Source organism: Macrosteles quadrilineatus, unplaced genomic scaffold, assembly GCF_028750875.1.
Source record: "Macrosteles quadrilineatus isolate MER2022 unplaced genomic scaffold, UCM_ALF_1.0 Scaffold_2__2_contigs__length_208266976, whole genome shotgun sequence".
In the NCBI taxonomy this organism is placed as follows: domain Eukaryota; kingdom Metazoa; phylum Arthropoda; class Insecta; order Hemiptera; family Cicadellidae; genus Macrosteles; species Macrosteles quadrilineatus.
Genome location: NW_026542595.1, coordinates 71,521,165 through 71,540,263, shown reverse-complemented (window position 1 = coordinate 71,540,263; position 19,099 = coordinate 71,521,165). Strand labels below are relative to the sequence as shown.

Sequence of the window (19,099 nt, the reverse complement as noted above, 5' to 3'; positions counted from 1 at the left end):
ATATTTCCATTTGCGGTTCGTATTAATGGTCCAAAGGTGTCGATGTGTAATCGTTCAAAGCATCTTTCGGGAGGTTTAGAATTCATCAGGCCAATATTTAACGCTTGAGCTGGTTTAGACAGCTGACAAAGGTTACATGATCTGACAAATTGCTTAACCTCGTCGAAAATTTTCTCCCATGTGAATTCGCGTGTGATTCGCCCTATAGTCTTCTTTATTCCCAAGTGAGCGGATATTGAAATGTCGTGAAAATATTTCATTAGCATTTTCCTCATTTGAGTCGGAACAACGATTTTAGACGGATTTCTGGGGTTTTTTTGATAACGTAGTATACCCTTTTTTATAAAATAATTTGGCACGTCGATTCCATCTTCGATGTTATTTATAATATTGAGGAGCTGTGGATCTTCGCATTGTTTCGAACTCAGTGACTCAAAAGTTTCAGGGAAGTGTTGTAGAAAGAAAACTTGTTCGGGGACAACATCATTTTATGGTGCGGGAGTTTTAGTCTGCTGTTGTTTGTTGACTTTGACTCGGTCGGGGCCAACGTCGCTTTGTGGCGCGGGGGTTTTAGTCTGTTGTGGTTCATTGACTTCAAACATCCGGCTCAGAGCGTCGCTTACTATGTTTTGTGTGCCCCTACAATGCTCGATTTTTTCGCATGGAAATTGTGAAAATCGTAGCTTCCAACGCGCTAACATACCAGTAGTCTTGTCCGAACCCATAACATATGTTACAGCCATACAATCTGTTTTGAGGATGAATGGGTTATCAGTAAGGTAATCTTTGAACTTTTCCAGGCCGTACAATACAGCGGCAAATTCCTTCAAATACATGCTGTATTTCAATTGAGCGCCTGAGAAGGTTTTGCTGGCAAAAGCAATTGGAACATTATTGCCGTTAATTTCCTGTTCCAAGACAATTCCTACGGCGTTTTCACTTGCGTCACACGACACAATAAATTTTTTCGACCAGTCTGGCAAATGAAGTACGACTGGCGAGGACAATGTTTGCTTTATTTTGTCGAAACTAGATTGTTGATCGGGACCCCACCTGAATCTTACGCCTTTCTTTTTTAAGTAGTTCAATGGTCTACTGATTTCGGAGAAATTAGGTATGAACTTGGCATAAAAAGCAGCCATGCCGATAAATCGTTGTACACCCTTTAAATTGCGTGGTCGAGGAAAATTACTAATAACCTCAGCTTTAGTATCGTCCACATACAGTTTACCATCCTTTACTATGTGTGACAGGAAACGCATGCCCCTCTTTGCCAAGGTGACCTTGCTAGGTTTGATCGTAAGTCCGGCGGCTCTTAGACGTTCCAAAACCATTTTCAAGTCATTGTAATGGTCCTGTGGGTTTGCGCTATAAATGCAGAGGTCGTCGACAAAGTTTATTACACATTTAAATTTTAAGTCTCCTAGCATTTCGTCGACTATGCGTCCTAACACCTGGCTGCCGATTTTTATTCCTTGGGGACAAGTACGAGGCTGATATAAGGCATATCCTACATTGAAAGCGACGTATTTCCTACTATCAGGGTGTAATAGGCATTGGTAATAGCTATTGTTCAAATCAAGTGTAGTGAAATAACGAGCATCTTTAAAATAAGGAAAAACTTTATCTACTTCTGGTTGTGGGAAACTGTCCATTTCAATAAACTTATTTAATTCTTTATAATTGACTACCAATCTAAATTTCCCGGGTTCCTTTTTTGGTCTTAGGAAAGCGCTGGAACTAAACTCTGACACACTTTTTTCTATTACCCCTTCGTCTAACAATTTTTGTACAGTATCTCTCATTATTACCATCTTATCTGGCTGGACGTGGTAAGGTCTTTGTCGGAATGGCACAATATCCTTACTAAAACGAATTTTGTAAGGCTCAGTCTTTGCTAAGCCGATTCTGTCTGTGACAACGTCGCTAAACTGTCGAAGCAGGTTTTCGAAGCTATTTCGTTCGACTTCCGTGAGCGGTGAGTCACCCAGATCGGGTTTATCACAAGTTGGGATCTCTCCTTCTCCTATCAAACAATATGATTTAATACTCTCCCTAAACTTAAACTCCGCTGTTGAATCACCTAAATTCACGGACATTCGCGCAAACTTCATAAAATCGTACCCCAATATTAACTGTAACGGAAGTTGATTAACTACCCAGAAATTGTAGTCCCATGACAGATTATCCATCTTAAAATGAACTTTGACTTCCGTCCGTACAGTTATCTTCTGACGGTTCGCGACTTCTACTGATTGATTAATTTTACTTGACTGTTTGATCAAATTCGCACTTTTCAACTTATTAAAAAGTGTTTTACTAATCAATGACCTACTACTGCCAGTGTCTATCAGCGATAGGCAATCTATATTGTTTCCAAACAATACCTTAATCAGCGGCAGTTTCGCGGATACATCTGTTGCTTGCATGCTTTTGTTGGGCGATAACTTTACAGTTCGACGTTGTGTGCCCTTGACAACGTCGGAATCTAGTTTAAAGAAACCCTACAGTTCCTAGCGATATGACCTTCACCTTGACAACGATAACATTTTACGATCCTTTCCCTGGGTCTATTACGTAGATCGTTTGACGACGTAGTTGGATTATGACGAGTTTGGTTTACAACCCTAGGCGACGAATTAATCAAAGGGCGTCGATTTGCATTACCAAAATATCTCTCTTCGGCACGCATTGAACTAGTGATTCTATTTGCGAATGATTTTAGCTCAAATAAGCTTTGCGGCATTTGACCGAACGGAAAATGACTTCGAACAGTTGGATTACATTTTGTCAAAGCAATCTCAATCACCTCGCCTTCTGACATTGACGATTTTAAAGCGAATGCGATAGATATGATGTGATCGACGTATTCTGAAAAAGTTTCATTCGGTTGTTGTGGTCGATCTAACTCAAACGATGCAATCTCTCGTCGCCTAATTGACGGAATAAATCTGTGTAATATCTCGTCGTGTAAGACATTCCAGCGTGCGTTACTTGATACTGCTTCTAAGAACAATTGGAACATTTGACCTTTGACCTTAGGGATAATAAGTTTAATGATCTCTGTATGACAATTCGGAGAAATATCAAATATTGGTTTGATGTTTTTGAGAAATGAAATTAATTCAAGTTTATCTGTGCCGTCGACTATGTTCAATTTATTAATTAATTCAATTACCACGATTTGATCAGTTTTGGAAAGTGATTGACTGACATTGTATGCGTGAGCGTGTACGTGTGTGTCATGGTGAGTGTATGTGAGAGGTCGAGTGTGTGGGTGTGGGTGTTGGGTATGGTCAGTGAGGGTGTGTTGCGACTGTACAGTGGCACTGGCCGGGGCAACAGTAGACAATGAACCAGTCGCTACAGGAAATGACGAGCGTTGTTGTGCAGTGAATATCTCCATCTCTCTCGCACGTTCGACGTTTGAAGGTTGAATATCCACATACGACGAGCTATTGGCATGACTGTTGTTTTGAGTTGCATTCGACGTACTTGATAGCATTTCAGTCAATTCGTGGTTGTTTAGGTCCATTAAACAACTATTAGAATTTTGTCTAATTGGCGATGGTTGGTCATCGTTTACGATCGGTAAACGACAATCGGAATTTTGTCTACCTAAATTAACTCCATTATTATTTGGTGGAATTTGTTCATTGTTTTGGTATATCGGCGCATTTAAATCGAGTAATTCCTCTAAATTCCTCCTTGACATACGATCGCGTCGATCATTTGCAGTTGTGTTATACCCAGGCCCAAATTGTCCGTGCATTTTTCCCGCTAGGAAAATAATTCAATTTACGATAATATATCTCACTTTAACAAAACGAATATTCCACGATGACAAAAACCAATTGACAATTAATTACAGCACAATACACAATGACGATGGCAATAACAATAGAATTTCTTATAATCTAAACAATTTCAGTGAATCGCACAGACACAAACGGTACCAAGAAACCACGCTCTGCTACCATTTATTTGTAAAGAAAAAAAAGAAAAGTAACTCTGACTTAGACTCTCATATATTTAAATGTTATATTTAAATATATTTGCTCCTTGCAATGCTCTCAAATGAATTCTTTACAAATGTTGGTTGCCCCTGGGTTGGAAGAACTCTAGAAAATAAAAATATCAGACAGAGCTTTTTGGCAGTGGAAGCTTGATGTTATTGAAAAATATGAGTGGACCCTGCAAAATATAAATATTCCCCAAAGGTCCTTAGGGGACGCCCCTGGCACTGTTTGTAGTTCTTCCAAAAAAGTAATACCTTTAATGAGATCAATTTACCAGTCTTAATTCTACACTGAATTTACTTGCTCACTACTACACTAGTGACTAGTGTTGCACTTAAAAGGTGAATCTTTTGTAGTGGCTTATGATTTACTGAATTACCTTTTGTTTATCAATTAAATACTATTGCATATACTAAAATACCAAGGTTATTGAGAACTAAAAGTGAGTAACAATTTGAATTTATTGCACAGAATTTAATAAATACACTTGTTTCAGTTTACAGTCGTTGTTGTGTTCTTTTAAATAAAAATGACCTTGAGATACACAATCAGTTGGAAATTTATTGAAACTGTTGAATGGATTTATCAAAGGGGAGGTATGGTGCGGTTTCACACCGATCTCGAAAGTATCAATGGAAGAGTGGTATTTAATCTAATGGTTGAGATGACCTGTACCAAGCAAATCCTTTCGTTGGCCAACGATTAAAAACGAAGGTCGTCTCGCAGTCCAACTGATTGAACAATATTGTATTCAATCGTAGTAATGTTTATCAGAATGTTGCTTTATTATTTTATAGCTAATTTGGCACTTTGGTGGTTCATCTATGTTCAAACTGGCACAACCTCCAACAACACTTCCGTATCAATCGAACCAGCTACCTGCTCCCTCCTCTGATAATAATTTATTTCCCCCAAAAGATACTGACTGTGACACTCTTTAAAAGAATTGTACCATTCGCTCAACAATGAGAATTAACAATGACTCTGTGTAAAAATTCCAACACTATAAAAATCTTATTAAATAACTCTGAATTGCCCTATAAAAACATTTTTACCTATTTATTCTTAATACTATAGGATTATTACAATCTAATTAATAAAGCGGATTGCTACAATATGAATGGATATGAAAATCAGTGATTTGAATTCGAACCTGTGAACATGTGCTTATTCTACATGAAATGACAAAACAAGACAGGAAAAATTTACAAAAGTGCGACTCACTGAAATCTTAAATTAACAAATAAATAACACAAATTACTTACAGTTTGGACGTCCACAAATATAACACAAATAAAGGGGAAGGGATTGGGAAATGTAACTAGCCGGTATTCTACAAGACGCGATGAATTGAACTCGTGAAACGAACGTGTAATTTTCAAATGGCGGAACTGCGTTGGCCGGTAACAAACTTTTTCACTTTTTGACAATGACACTGATTCTAATTTCCAATCGCGGGGCAATTATATCCCTTAGGGATATAGGCTGTACGACTTTAAGGAAATTTAAGATTGCCCGACCAAACGCCGCGAGATGAATTTAATTTCCACGAACGAAAAACAATTTTACCGAACTAGTTACGATGAGATTTGGATAGGAACTGGCTACTCGTGGGAGCAAATGACCACCCGGCTAGACTTCTCCCCTCTCCTGCTTTAGTGCGTGGTGCATTCTGGTCTATACTGATCTATTGTTTAAACCAGCTGACTGTTCTTCGCGTTACCCTGTATTGATTTGTTGCCTTTTTACAACAAAATCGGTACAATATTAAAAATATTTTTATTGTAGATCCATAAAGAAAGATTCACCTAAAACAAAACTTAATAGGTCACAGTACAGTAATCAATAACAGAAGCAGGCTGTTTAAATTCTATTTTTATAAACTGTTTGTCTATCTTTAACAACTTGACTGTGGGAATTCAACTAAGGTTAAGAGCTGTTAAATTACAATAATACAATTCACATTTAAAACCGTTCAAAAGGAAGTTTGTAAGCAGCACCTGAACACTGAAAGGACCTGTTGAAATAAAGTAAAGACAATAGGTGTGGAGCCCTAAAAGAAATTACCTTTGTACTTACAATTCGTCCTTGCAATAGATCATATGCTTTAAAATGACACCTCAATCATAAAAATCGGTTCAGTAGGACAGCTAAAAAGGGATGTTACAGAGAAAACCCTTAATAGAATAGAATAGAAATGTATTAGAAAATGTATTGTACTAAATGTAGAGACTTGAAATTCAAATGGAAATCACTTAATATGGAACCAAAATGAGCTCCAAACTAAGTTCGTAAATATTGGCTTATTTACACTCATTCAAAGTGGAATTGCATCGATGTTGTCAGGTTCCAGACCTATCAGAAGGAAGACCTTCTGTCAAAAAAGGAGACAAAGTTCATGTTCAGTTCCATCATAACAACGAATGGATTTATGAAGCTATGATTATTGAAATCAAAGCCGAGGGTCTGCTTCTTAGTCTGCATCGCCAGTGAGTAACTGAGTAAATATAATCTAAACTCATTTATCTTGTTGCAAAATCCACTCTAAATGTTGTAGATAAGTGTGGTTTGAATAAACATGCTAAACACAGTTTTAATTGGGAGGTACTATGTGTTTTTGTTGAATCCATTCGGCATGTGTCACCCTTTCAAGAGGCTGTTGGCATAGGAGATTTTTGCAAAGTAAAGGATGGTGAAAAGTTTAAGTGTCATGGAGTCAAGTCCCGACAGTTGAAATTTATCAATGTTTTTCTATCTTGTACTTACCCAATGGCTTATGCCTTGCTTTGCTTGATACATTCCATGAACACGCCTTTGAAGTCCACGTTGAAGCCTCTTTTTTTATCTATAATTACCTTTAATAACTTATACCTTTTGAACAATAGTCACATTTGAAAAGCAATTAGTATAGATTGTTCAAACTTTTCAAAATCACATTTAACAAATGCATTTTCAGCCCCGAGAAAACATTTTGTTGTTATTTCATTGAGTGTGTTTCCATAAACCGTAAAACTTTTTACCTGCAACTAATTTTCTTCAACTATCCTTTTCAATTCAATTTTTAGAATTGGAAAGATTCACTTTACCTTGATTATTGAACGTTTGTTACCTTATAGCCTTTGTTCTTGTAGAAAGATGTTAAATCCTCCAATATATTTCGCCACAGTGTGTGGCATCATCAGGGAGACGAGAAGATCTATTTACACATTTTATATACACACAGTTTATATACACATCACCAGACCGTACGCTTACGTCGCAGCGGCTTCGCGAGCACGGGCGCGGACGCGCGACGAACACCTGTTGTAGGGGATCACACTAGTACCGTCACCGTCTTTGTTCACTGACCTACTACTGCTGAGAAGGACCAATGGGAGGTCCTTTATCCGCCACATTGGCTGAACTATACATGCAGCATTTTGAAGAAAAGCACATACTGTCTGACAACAACCCCTTCTATAACAAAATTAAGTTCTATGCAAGATACGTGGATGACGCCTTCATAATTCTTAATTGTAACCAACGTCAAGCTACCCTTGTCCTCAATTACCTCAACAAAATACACACCAATATTAAATTTAAAATGGAAACAGAAAATAATAAATCCATAAACTACCTGGACCTTAAGATATTAAAAAATAATTCAAGCCTACAATTTGGAATCTACAGAAAACCCACACAGACCGACCTTGTAATTCCTGCAGATTCTAACCACCCATACAACCAAAAGCTGGCAGCTTTTCGTTCCTTAGTTTATAGACTCCTGAACTACAACCTAAACCAGGATGAATACAATAAGGAAAAAAAACATAATTCAAAACATTGCCAAAAACAACGGATACAATCCTGCAATAGTTGACACAATAATCTACAAAATGAAAAAGAAAATAAATAGAGATCAGCTTATCACATCCAATAACACCATTGATACTGGAACCACAAAACCGAAATATGTATCCATCCAATACATCGACAAAACCACAGAAAAGATTGGAAGAATATTCAAAAAAGCAGGATACAATCCAGCATACAAAGTTAAAACCAACCCGGTACCAAACTATAATTTTAATGTCACCACAGACCAATCGATAGCGGAGCAAAAAGGTGTATACAAAATCACATGCTCTCCCTGTGATAAACAATACATAGGATATACCAACAGAACTTTTGATAAGCGTTTCAAAGAACACAACACTGCCCATCATAATAATCCAACCTCAATAGTGGCTAAACATCTTAAACAAAATCCTACCCACAAAATAACATTCCCTGATTCATTGACAGTACTAAACCACACACTTTCCAAAACAATAGCCAAAGTACAAGAGAGCTACCAAATTTACAAACACGTAAACAAAAATGGACCAGACAACCTACTTAATAAAAAAGAAGAATACAACAGTTCCGTCATTTTTGAAACCATTTACAACATAGAAAATACAGCACCAACCGGCAACAGTGTAAATCTACGAACGATTTGGCAACCCCGCAATAGAGAAAGTTTCCCACCCCAACAAAGCATAGACTCTCAACCCGCAAAACCAACCCTTCTCAGCAGTAGTAGGTCAGTGAACAAAGACGGTGACGGTACTAGTGTGATCCCCTACAACAGGTGTTCGTCGCGCGTCCGCGCCCGCGCTCGCGCTCGCGAAGCCGCTGCGACGTAAGCGTACGGTCTGGTGATGTGTATATAAACTGTGTGTATATAAAATGTGTAAATAGATCTTCTCGTCTCCCTGATGATGCCACACACTGTGGCGAAATATATTGGAGGATTTAACATCTTTCTACAAGAACAAAGGCTATAAGGTAACAAACGTTCAATAATCAAATATTCTAGTTCTTGTCACTGGGAAATACATCAAATAAGATTCACTTTACCGCTTTACTTTACAGCACTCCAATGGGGTTTAAGGATAGAGAACAGAAGTAAAATTTTGTAATGCTTCAAACGTCAACTTATCAACTGTTCACGGACAATTCAATTATTGTTGATTTACTGAGTTCCACCATAAACTCCATAAAGCTCATTCTTTCCTTAATCTAAGGTGAACTATTAGCTACCAACAGTTGCTGGAAGGTATATTGAAAGATTTTGAAAATGTCAGATAGTTGAAGTTTAATGGTCATAGAAATTAATGTAAGCAACTCGCGTAATTGGCCTTTATGTCACATGTAGAAGTTTTTAAGGCACCCGCCAAAGCTTGTGCCTTAACATTCTACTTGTGTTGTAAAGACTATCTTTACGTAATTGTTGCATAAACCTCTATTACCCTGTAATTAACAATGTACAATGTATCAGTTTTTTTGTCAAATTTTAGGTTTACAGAAGAATATAGAAAGGTGGAAAACATGGGTAGGCGACCGAAAGTGGATGTGCGTTTTACTGTGAACAGATTTCCCTACATGAACATGCATCGAGCTCTGTCACTCATTCAAAAACACAAGGCTCTGAAGATTGTCTTCCCAGAGAAGAAGAACGAGGGAGGTTACATGCCTCCCACACGGACTCTTACTCTCAAGTAAGTTATATGTGGATGTTTTTTTACCTGCAACAGTAGGTTTGGGGAAGAATGAGGAGGAAGGTTACATGCCTCCTACAAGGCCTCTCACTCTCAAGTAATATCTGTAGGTCTCATGGTAAGACCTAGACTCTGGACCCATTTACTTTTTTGTTATGATGTCCCCCAATGGCAAAAAGCACTATCAATTCAAATTCGTATGTATATATTATGAAGTTTGTTAGCTTGATAACTCAAATAAAAATCATTCGATTTGGATGACAATTGGTAGAAACAGGTGAACCTACATGTATTTAAAAGAGTTTGGGAAACAGCCTAATCAGACTATGGTTTAACAGAGTTTATGGGATAAAAATTGGTTTTCCCAAAATAATCTTTATTTGAGAAATTTATAACTACTTTTATGTTTCTATGTCGATACGTGTATAATGAAAATTATAATCATCTTAAACATTTTTAAAAAAATTGGTTTTGTGGTGATGTGGAGTAGTATGAGTGTAAATGAAGATACCTGGGCCCTATATACCTTCCTCTTACCACTACCAAATCACGCACATTTCCTGTCGTCGTTCAACTCTACTGCAAGGAAGTTGCCTACCTCGTCAAAGTGCACAATATTACCTTAGCTGCCTATCACAGCCAGCTTTTATGTTATTTAATATATCTAATTATAATAGTGATGGGAGGATCCAAGAAAATGTCGGTACCGGATCCGGATCTTGAAAAACTTCGGATCCGGATCCAGATACACACTGTCATAAGGGCGGGTTAAAAAAAAACGTAATTAACAGAATGCCAATTTAAATCATACTTTTATTATTTTTATCACGTAGCTTCGGGTGAGATTAAAATACTAACGGGATATTTTTGAGACAAAATTATAGGCCGTTAGCTTATCATCCAGGTACAAAACTAAAAACTAGAGGTGTGAAGATATCCGAAAAATCGGGTCGGATTCAGTTCGGAAAGATACATGCCATTGCCATATATGTTATTTATTTGTATCAAGAGACAAACACTGAAACATGGCCTTGCCATATAAGTTATTTGCACCAAGAGACAAACACTAAGACATGACCTTGCCATATAAGTTATTTGCATCAAGAGGCAAACACTGAGACATGGCCTTGCCATACAAGTTATTTGCATCTAGATACAGACATCGAGACATGGCCTTGCCATATAAGTTGTTTGCATCAAGAGACAAACACTCGGGGGAAAAACGGTCTTGTACATGGATACAGACAGCTTTGTGTTAGAAAAAAAATCTGGAAAAATCGGAGTTGTATAGTGATACAGACAGATTTGTGTTGGTAAAAAATCGAGGTTGTAGAGTGATACATACAGCTGTGTGTTTAGTAATCAAATCGGTGTTGTACAGTGATACAGACAGCTTTGTGTTTAGTAAACAAATCGGGGTTGTACAGTGATACAGACAGCTTTGTGCTAGTAAAAATATTCGGGGTTGTAGAGTGATACAGACAGCTTTGTGTTAGTAAAAAAATCGGTGTTGTACAGTGATACAGACAGCTTTTTGTGTTAGTAAAAATCGGGGTTGTAGAGTGATACAGACAGCTTTGTGCTAGTAAACAAATCGGGGTTGTACAGTGATAAAGACAGCTTTGTGTTTAGTAAACAAATCGGGGTTGTACAGTGATACAGACAGCTTTGTGCTAGTAAAAACATTCGGGGTTGTAGAGTGATACAGACAGCTTTTTGTGTTAGTAAAAAATCGGGGTTGTACAGTGATACAGACAGCTTTGTGTTGGTAAAAAATCGGGGTTGTACAGTGATACAGCCAGCTTTGTGCTAGTAAAAACATTCGGGGTTGTAGAGTGATACAGACAGCTTTATGTTAGTAAAAAAATCGGTGTTGTACAGTGATGCAGACAGCTTTGTATTTAGTAAACAAATCGGGGTTGTACAGTGATACAGACAGCTTTGTGCTAGTAAAAACATTCGGGGTTGTAGAGTGATACAGACAGCTTTGTGTTAGTAAAAAAATCGGTGTTGTACAGTGATACAGACAGCTTTGTGTTTAGTAATCAAATCGGTGTTGTACAGTGATACAGACAGCTTTGTGTTGGTAAAAACTCGGGGTTGCACAGTGATACAGACAGCTTTTTGTCTTAGTAAAAAATCGGTGTTGTACACTGATACAGACAGCTTTGTGTTGGTAAAAAATCGGGGTTGTACAGTAATACAGACAGCTTTTTGTGTTAGTAAAAAATCGGGGTTGTACAGAGATACAGACAGCTTTATGCTAGTAAAAAAATCGGTGTTGTACAGTGATACAGACAGCTTTGTGTGTAGTAAACAAATGGGGGTTGTACAGTGATACAGACAGCTTTGTGCTAGGAAAAAATCGGGAAAAAATTTGAAAAAATCGGATCCATCAAAACCGGATCCAGCCCAAGATCCGGAATTTTTTGGATCCGATCCGGTGCCGGTTGTAGCTCGGATCCGGCGGATCCGGTAGTCCGATATCCGGATCCGACCTTCACTAAATTATAATATAGTGAACAAAGAAATAAATATATATCTGGACTTATTCTGATTTGTTAAAAGTAACTAGATTTAGCAAATGTGAATTCTAAATTTGGGATGACTTTATAGCAGTCGACTCAAAGATTGAATGGAAATACTCAAGATGTACACAACAGTTAGATATAATCAAAATTTTTTGTAAATATCTTATCTTTATATATTGATAGATAGTGATATTAGGATTTTCCACTGATTTGGTAATAGAATATTATATTGCAAAACATGACACGATGCAGAAGAAAATCAATTTTAAAATCTGAAAAAACCATTGCAAATACTTCATTTTGACAAATTCTGTAAATCACAATTTAACCCTTTGGCTGCTAAGAATTTTTTGACATGTTATCCGAAAACTGCTAAGGTTTTTTACATGTTTTATCCCTAAACTGCTAAGCCTAAAATGGTGAATTTGTAGAGTTTTACTAAAAATATCATAACTTCCGCAAAATAAAAGTTATTAAATTGATCTTTATTTTATTTTGTAGGATATTTTATTCTAAATAAATAAAAAAATAAAACATTAAAAAATAAATATAAAAGTACGCCCAAAAAAATTTGACGAAATTTTTTTTTTTTTTCAACTTTGAGACTAAAAAACATAAATAAAAATCCAACTCTTCCTGTAAACTCTATTTTTAACTGAAAGTACATGTTGTATTGAGTAAATCCTGAAAGTTGCAAGCAAAAATAATGAATTTTACACAGTTATCAATAAAACAAAAAAAAACTTACCGTTTTGTAGATTGGCGTCAAGAAACTGCGTAACTGTGGGTCCGGCATATATATGCCAAATAATAATTGTAAAATATAAAAAATCAGTTTATGAACACAATAACAAGAACTACAGTTAATATTTACACTATTTACATTTTCTTGGGACACTTTACTGGCACACGTGATTGACAAAGCACTCTGCGTGTACCCCAGCTCCGCACCGTACACAGATTGTGCGTGATCTTCTTTTCTTCATTTCAGGATGGTTTTCACCTGAACAGGCTCTGCAGAGTTTTTCTTTCCTTCCAGGTAACTTCCTCAGACCAAAGCCAACACGTGGACCATCACCACCACCCTCGTTATCCTCAGGACCCTGATCCTGCTTGCTGGCAAGCCATTCATTTGACCACTCTTCAATTACCGATCTCATGAAATTAGCCCTACTCATCCTGCCTTGAGTTGTGTTTAGCTTATACAGCAAATAAGCATTCAACACCATGCGGCCCATCACATTGAAAATAACTTTTTTTGAATGTTCCATGGTTCTCCGTTCGTCAAGGTACACATATAGCATTTGGTCGGTTGAGTCTATGCCTCCCATACCCATGTTATACTGGTGTGCAATTTTTGTCTTGTTTTTCACAATATCTCTTCCACTTCTTCTTATAGTGTATGTCACTTTTTTTGCTTCACTATCAGTACTGAGAATTATGAACTGAGATTTATTTGTGGCCTTCTCTCTATGGGCCATGATGAGAATGGGCCCTTTCCGGACATAAGTTTTTTGGCCTACAGCGTACTTCCCCAACAGTTGTCTTGGGAGGCCCACCCTATCTTTCCTCAACGTACCAGTGACTAAGGTTGTAATGGTCAAATTTTGTTAGGGGTAATTTTTTTTATTATATACGCGAACGATTAATCGCGGCGGTTCGTCACGACGACAACAATGTCAAACATGTCCACTGCAGGTCTCCTAGTTCGAGACTCGGCCGCTGTCACCTTGAAGCGCTGCCGTAGACGTGGTGGGGAGAAGCCGAGACCAGCGGACAGTGGACAGTTCTTTGGACAGTCGGCGGCGAGCGATAGGTTCGCGCACACCAACCCTTCTTAGGCTGTGCGAGCGAACCTAATAATAAGGTATCCGGACGAAGGCGAGAGTAATCTGGAAGTATCGTGTTACGTGAGTACACTGTATATAGCTAGCGTATACGTTGTATTCATCCCCGTATCCACTTTGGCGAGGGAAATTACGTTATTTATTAGGCTATTCTAGGACGTTTATCGTAGTTTATTATAGAATAACGTAGTTTATCGACCGACGCTGCGAGTGTAGTGTCGCAGTAGCCTACGCCTACTTTTAGTAATCCAAAGCGGTTTTGTTTTCTTTTAATCAAGAGTTTTTATTTATTTTCCTAAAAGCCAAGAAGAATTGGCATAGGCGCCTTCTAAGTTTTATTTTATTTTATTATTTACTTATCGCGAGTTAGCGTCGTTTTCTTTTAATTCCGAGAAGATTATTTTTTGTTTAATTTTGAAAAGTGAGACATTTCGTTAAGCCTAGGAGCTGGGTATTTATTTTATTTTCTAATCTTCGCCTAGTTATCTATCAGCCCTAGTAGTTAACTTCGACTTGGCCTTGTCAGCGCGTCGCTGTGCTGACACCAAGTTATAGGAGTAACCATATTTAGTGTATTCCTTAATAGCAACTCGTGTACGGTGCGTCGACGTGCCGAGGTACACAGTGTATACTTGTGTACTAGCAGATCGGCGCGACAGTAACATCTACGAAGATCCAGAAGTGGTAAGCGAGCGACGAGGACTGTCAGCGAGACCCTGGACTACTCGAGCTGTCCGAGCAAATCGGAGGTAAGTTTACGATAGGTGCCCTACCCGACATAAACACCTCACAAGGTTTGGTGTTCATACAGTAATTTGGCAAGAGACAAGGAAGTAAAAAAATTATCCAGGTACATGTGGTGACCTTTGTTCAGACAATTTGCCATCCGCAATAAAGTCATCATTACTGTACTGCCCAAGCCTGCTTCAACTACTCTTTCATTGTCATCATTCCTTTGTGCACCCTTGTAGCAATAGAATTGCACACAGTACTTGGTTACAGAGTCGCACTGCACCCACGATTTGATGCCCCACTTGTGGTGCTTTTTCTTCGGCAAATACTGAGTTAGGGCAACTCTCTTTTTGGTGCCGACGAGAGACTCGTCGACGGAGAGCGACTTTGTCGGATAATAATACAGCTTGAACAACCGATTTGCATGATCGATTATCGGTTGGAAACGCCCACAAGGATCGTAACCGGGTTCCCCATGTGCCACCAATTTATCCACATCAACCAAATGAAAAATTTTTAAAATAACCTGAAATCGATCCCTCGGCATAATTTTTGCAAAATATGGCGTCGCTTGGCTGAAGTGGGTGTCCCAATAACTCTCTATGCTTGGCTTGCGGATTAGTCCCATATTTAGAATTATTGCTATAAAAGCCTTCAATTCTAGAACGGTCAAATTCACCCACTTTCTCACTCGACTAAATGGAGACAATCCTTGCTGCTGACGCTGATCTGCGATGAACTTTCTGGCATAACGGTTTGTCTCTGTGACAAAAGTCTCTAACAAACTAAGAGTGAAAAAAAGTTTTAAATATTCAATAGGCCTTGAATTTTGGGGCGGGCAATGTTTAGGTCCATTCAATTCTGAATATTGAAACTGGTGGTTGTATCCCTCATCGTTCTCTTCTTCAACCTCGTCCCAGCTGCTACTATCCCCTGCATTTTGCTGAGGAGCAGCGTTAGGCCTACCTCTTCCAACACCTCTCCTGTTACCCATAGGCCTACGCCTTACCATGCGACCTCTTACACCCCTACCACCAAAAGGCCTAGTCTGTTGTATAGGCCTAGGTTCATCTACCTCTGAGTCAGAGGTTAGGCCTAAGTCAGGACGATCATCTTGGATTTCAGGAAAACGTCTAGCCCTCCTACCTGTTGATGTGCCCGGAATTGCAGGGTCATACGTCGGATCCTCGTCTGTATCGTCAACAAAAGCAGGAGAGGAATCAACAGACGATAGATCATCAATTGAAGAGTCACTTTCATTGTCCTCACTATTATCTAAATTAATGTTCAGTCCCGATTCTCGGGCAAAATTGAATATCGTGTTCTCACTAACTGGGGATTTCGGTCGATTTTGATCACCCATAATTCGTCAACTCACTAAAACACCAACTATAAAATAAACTTGTTCATAACAAACGTCGCATAACCATAGAAACACCAAAGCACTAAACTTCAGAACATCAATAACAGCTGTCTTCTCCAACTACGCAGATAACTCTGTTCCAGTGCAGTCTAGATCACAGCTGTTTTCGTTATTAGTGTACTATATAAAACTCGACAAATACAAGTGTTGTTATAATTTTTAACGAACAGTACACTTATTAAACCGTCATTTGCCGCAAACCGCATAAAAATAACCTAATATTTAGCGCCGTAAAAAAAAAATTCATAACAACGATATATCGTTGCATAGCAGTTCTCAGAACAAAAGCCAACAACGATATATCGTTGCGTAGCAGTTCTCGGCATGAATGCCAACGACGATATATCGTTGCATAGCAGCCAAAGGGTTAAACATTAACAGCTGTTTCATTAAAAAGTAGTGTAAAATTATGCATATGGTCGTAATGTAAACAAATCTGCTGAGGGAACTTAAAAGGCCTCTGGGGCAGAGCTCCAAGGAAATTTACCTCGTTTATCTTTTCATGGCTCATCTACAGACCAAGACCTTTCTTTAGAGACCCCTACCAAATTTCTACGCACAGCCGTTCTCTCAAATTAGCTGTGACAAAAACCCAGTTTTCCTCCATAAGAATAACATGGGATGGGAATTTAAAGGCCACTGGGGCAGAGCCCCAAGGGAATTCACCATGTTTCTCTTTTGATGGCTCATCTACAGACCAAGACCTTTCTTTAGACACCTCTACCGAGTTTCTACGCCCAGCCGTTTTCTCAAATTAGCTGTCACAAAGAAAACCAGTTTCAAATGAATATATAGATGCTTAATTGACCTCTGATCAGTTTGTTCTTAAGTGTGTTCATTTCCAATTTTACAGACCTTGGATAAATCCTTTGATTGGTACAAACCCTGAACAACAAATTGCTGTCAGAAATATTGTACAGAAGTCGTCCGGAACTGCTCCCTACTTGGTTTTTGGTCCTCCAGGAACTGGGAAAACTGTCACTCTAGTGGAGGCCATTACTCAGGTAACCTACAGAATGGTAACTTACTATCCATGGATAGTGCTGTCATGTTTGCCGTACAACCTGTGTCGGTTAGTCCCGTGTATTAATGTGGCCAGCCGACTGCCTTTTGAATGTATTTAAATTATGTTTTAATTGTAAACTTTACGTGTTGATGAAGACTTCCGTCGGATTTATGAATAACTCCAATTTGACGTTGACAAGGATTTGATAATGGGTCTTTGACTCGAAACTAGTCATCCCTAGACTAATTTAAGACTGAAGAGGGACTAAGGTATGTAACCTATTATATACAAAAATTAATTGCGATGCCAGTGTTTAGTTTGATTACCGCAGTGCCAAACAGAATTGTAGTTCTGCTTCCAGCTACATGATATTTTTATACTGGTTTACCTTAGCTACAAAGTTTCCACACAAGTTGAGAGTTGGACACAAAAAAAGGACCAATCATGTCAGCACTGAAAATTTTGTGCAAAAAGTTGTTAGTAAAAAGTAGTATTGACCCGATTGGTCCTCAGGTCATTGTGTATGTTTGAATACTTGTGACTGTATCAACGAGTTTAAAGCTGTCACTGAGTGAACTAGACAATAGTGAGATAGTCAGAGTTGGGTGTAATTTCAAAATTCAATCTTGGAATATTGCACAATTTCTCTTTAGGTACTGGTTGAGCCAAAGAACGATCCACATGAGCCCAACATCGCTACATCAGTTCTTTCCACATAGATGACGAAAAAACAATTAATCCACAGTTTTGTTCGTAGGTGTGGCATGCATCCCTGGGAAAGGCTGTACGTCAGTTGGTCTGTGCTCCGTCCAATGCTGCGTGCAACAACATTGCTTCCAGACTCATCAGTGTGCTGCCTCGCACAGCCAAAATCCTCAGGCTCTTCTCTATGTCATCTGATGTACGATAAGTTGGATCAAAATAATTATTCTTAGAAATGTTGATTTTTCTTACTAAAATACTTAAGGATTTACACCCAGTAACTATATCCTGTATGGCTTGTATACATTCTTCTATGAGGGTTGTTTGTAAAACGCAGCCAAGTGAGCTAGTTCAAATCTGAGAACCAGATTAAAGTTCCTTAGCCAGTTCTAACCTTTATGGGACGATTAGTCTGGTCATGGCATTAAAATTTACCCTTCAGTCTCAGCTCACTTCGCTACAATGGTAGCTTGATAGAGAACTTAATTTATGGTCAACCCTCATAATTTACATTCAACACTTTCCGTTACAGCTGTGACTCATACTTTTAGTGGATAATGAGTTATGACAAATTTTTTTTTGTGTCAAAACAACTTTGGTAGCCAATCAAATTGAGATATATTTTACATTACCATTGAAAATGTTAAGGGCCTTACGCCTTAACATTGTATTCTTTAAAATGTTTACTACTGAAGTTGGTGGTTTCTTATAAATCCCTTGAGAAAAGAGCATTTTTAGATGTTCGAGAAAAAAGGCTCATTGTGTTTCAGACATACTAGTAAACTGGCTTTATTTGTATTGTTTTTATTTATTTGGAATGGAAAAATACTTTATGTCTTTCACTACAAAGTAAACAAATTTATGTATGTTGGTAAAATTGTTAAACCTCTTTAAACACCTAGTCTTCTACTTTCTGTTATGTTCCGGTTTTGTTTGTAGGATATAAATATTCCTGAAGATCTTATTAACCATTCCAACTACAACAAGGAGAAGGGCTACGTGACAATGCCAACCATTGGCAAGATCCTGGAAAACCACATTGTCATTGTCACCATTGTGTCTGCAGGCAGGTTTGTTTATTAATTTTTCATTTACACCCCTTGAGATACAACTGTGTTCAATTATAATTCCCCTTAATAAAAAATAAAAAAAACTTACTGGCCAATGTCTTGCTTGCTGTAAGTTGTTACTCAGTGTAGAATATTTTCTCAGCCTTAGATAATATTTGACATTGATTTGACTCAAAAATGCCAAACTTGCTAAAAGACATTGCCGGTAATACATTTATCATGTAGTTTTCCATCAATTAATCAAGCC

General features: G+C 38.1%; 1 protein-coding gene across 1 annotated transcript in view; it reads left to right on the top strand.

Moving 5' to 3' along the window:
* The window catches only part of LOC128985505 (putative helicase MOV-10), an 88,091-nt gene that overhangs the window by 36,226 nt on the left and 32,766 nt on the right, over positions 1-19,099 (top strand). Inside the window, exons 10-14 of the mRNA XM_054405061.1 lie at positions 6,366-6,508; positions 9,341-9,541; positions 16,928-17,078; positions 17,838-17,981; positions 18,722-18,852. Of these exons, the coding sequence (XP_054261036.1) occupies positions 6,366-6,508; positions 9,341-9,541; positions 16,928-17,078; positions 17,838-17,981; positions 18,722-18,852 (770 nt within the window). The remainder of the gene's footprint in view (positions 1-6,365; positions 6,509-9,340; positions 9,542-16,927; positions 17,079-17,837; positions 17,982-18,721; positions 18,853-19,099) is intronic.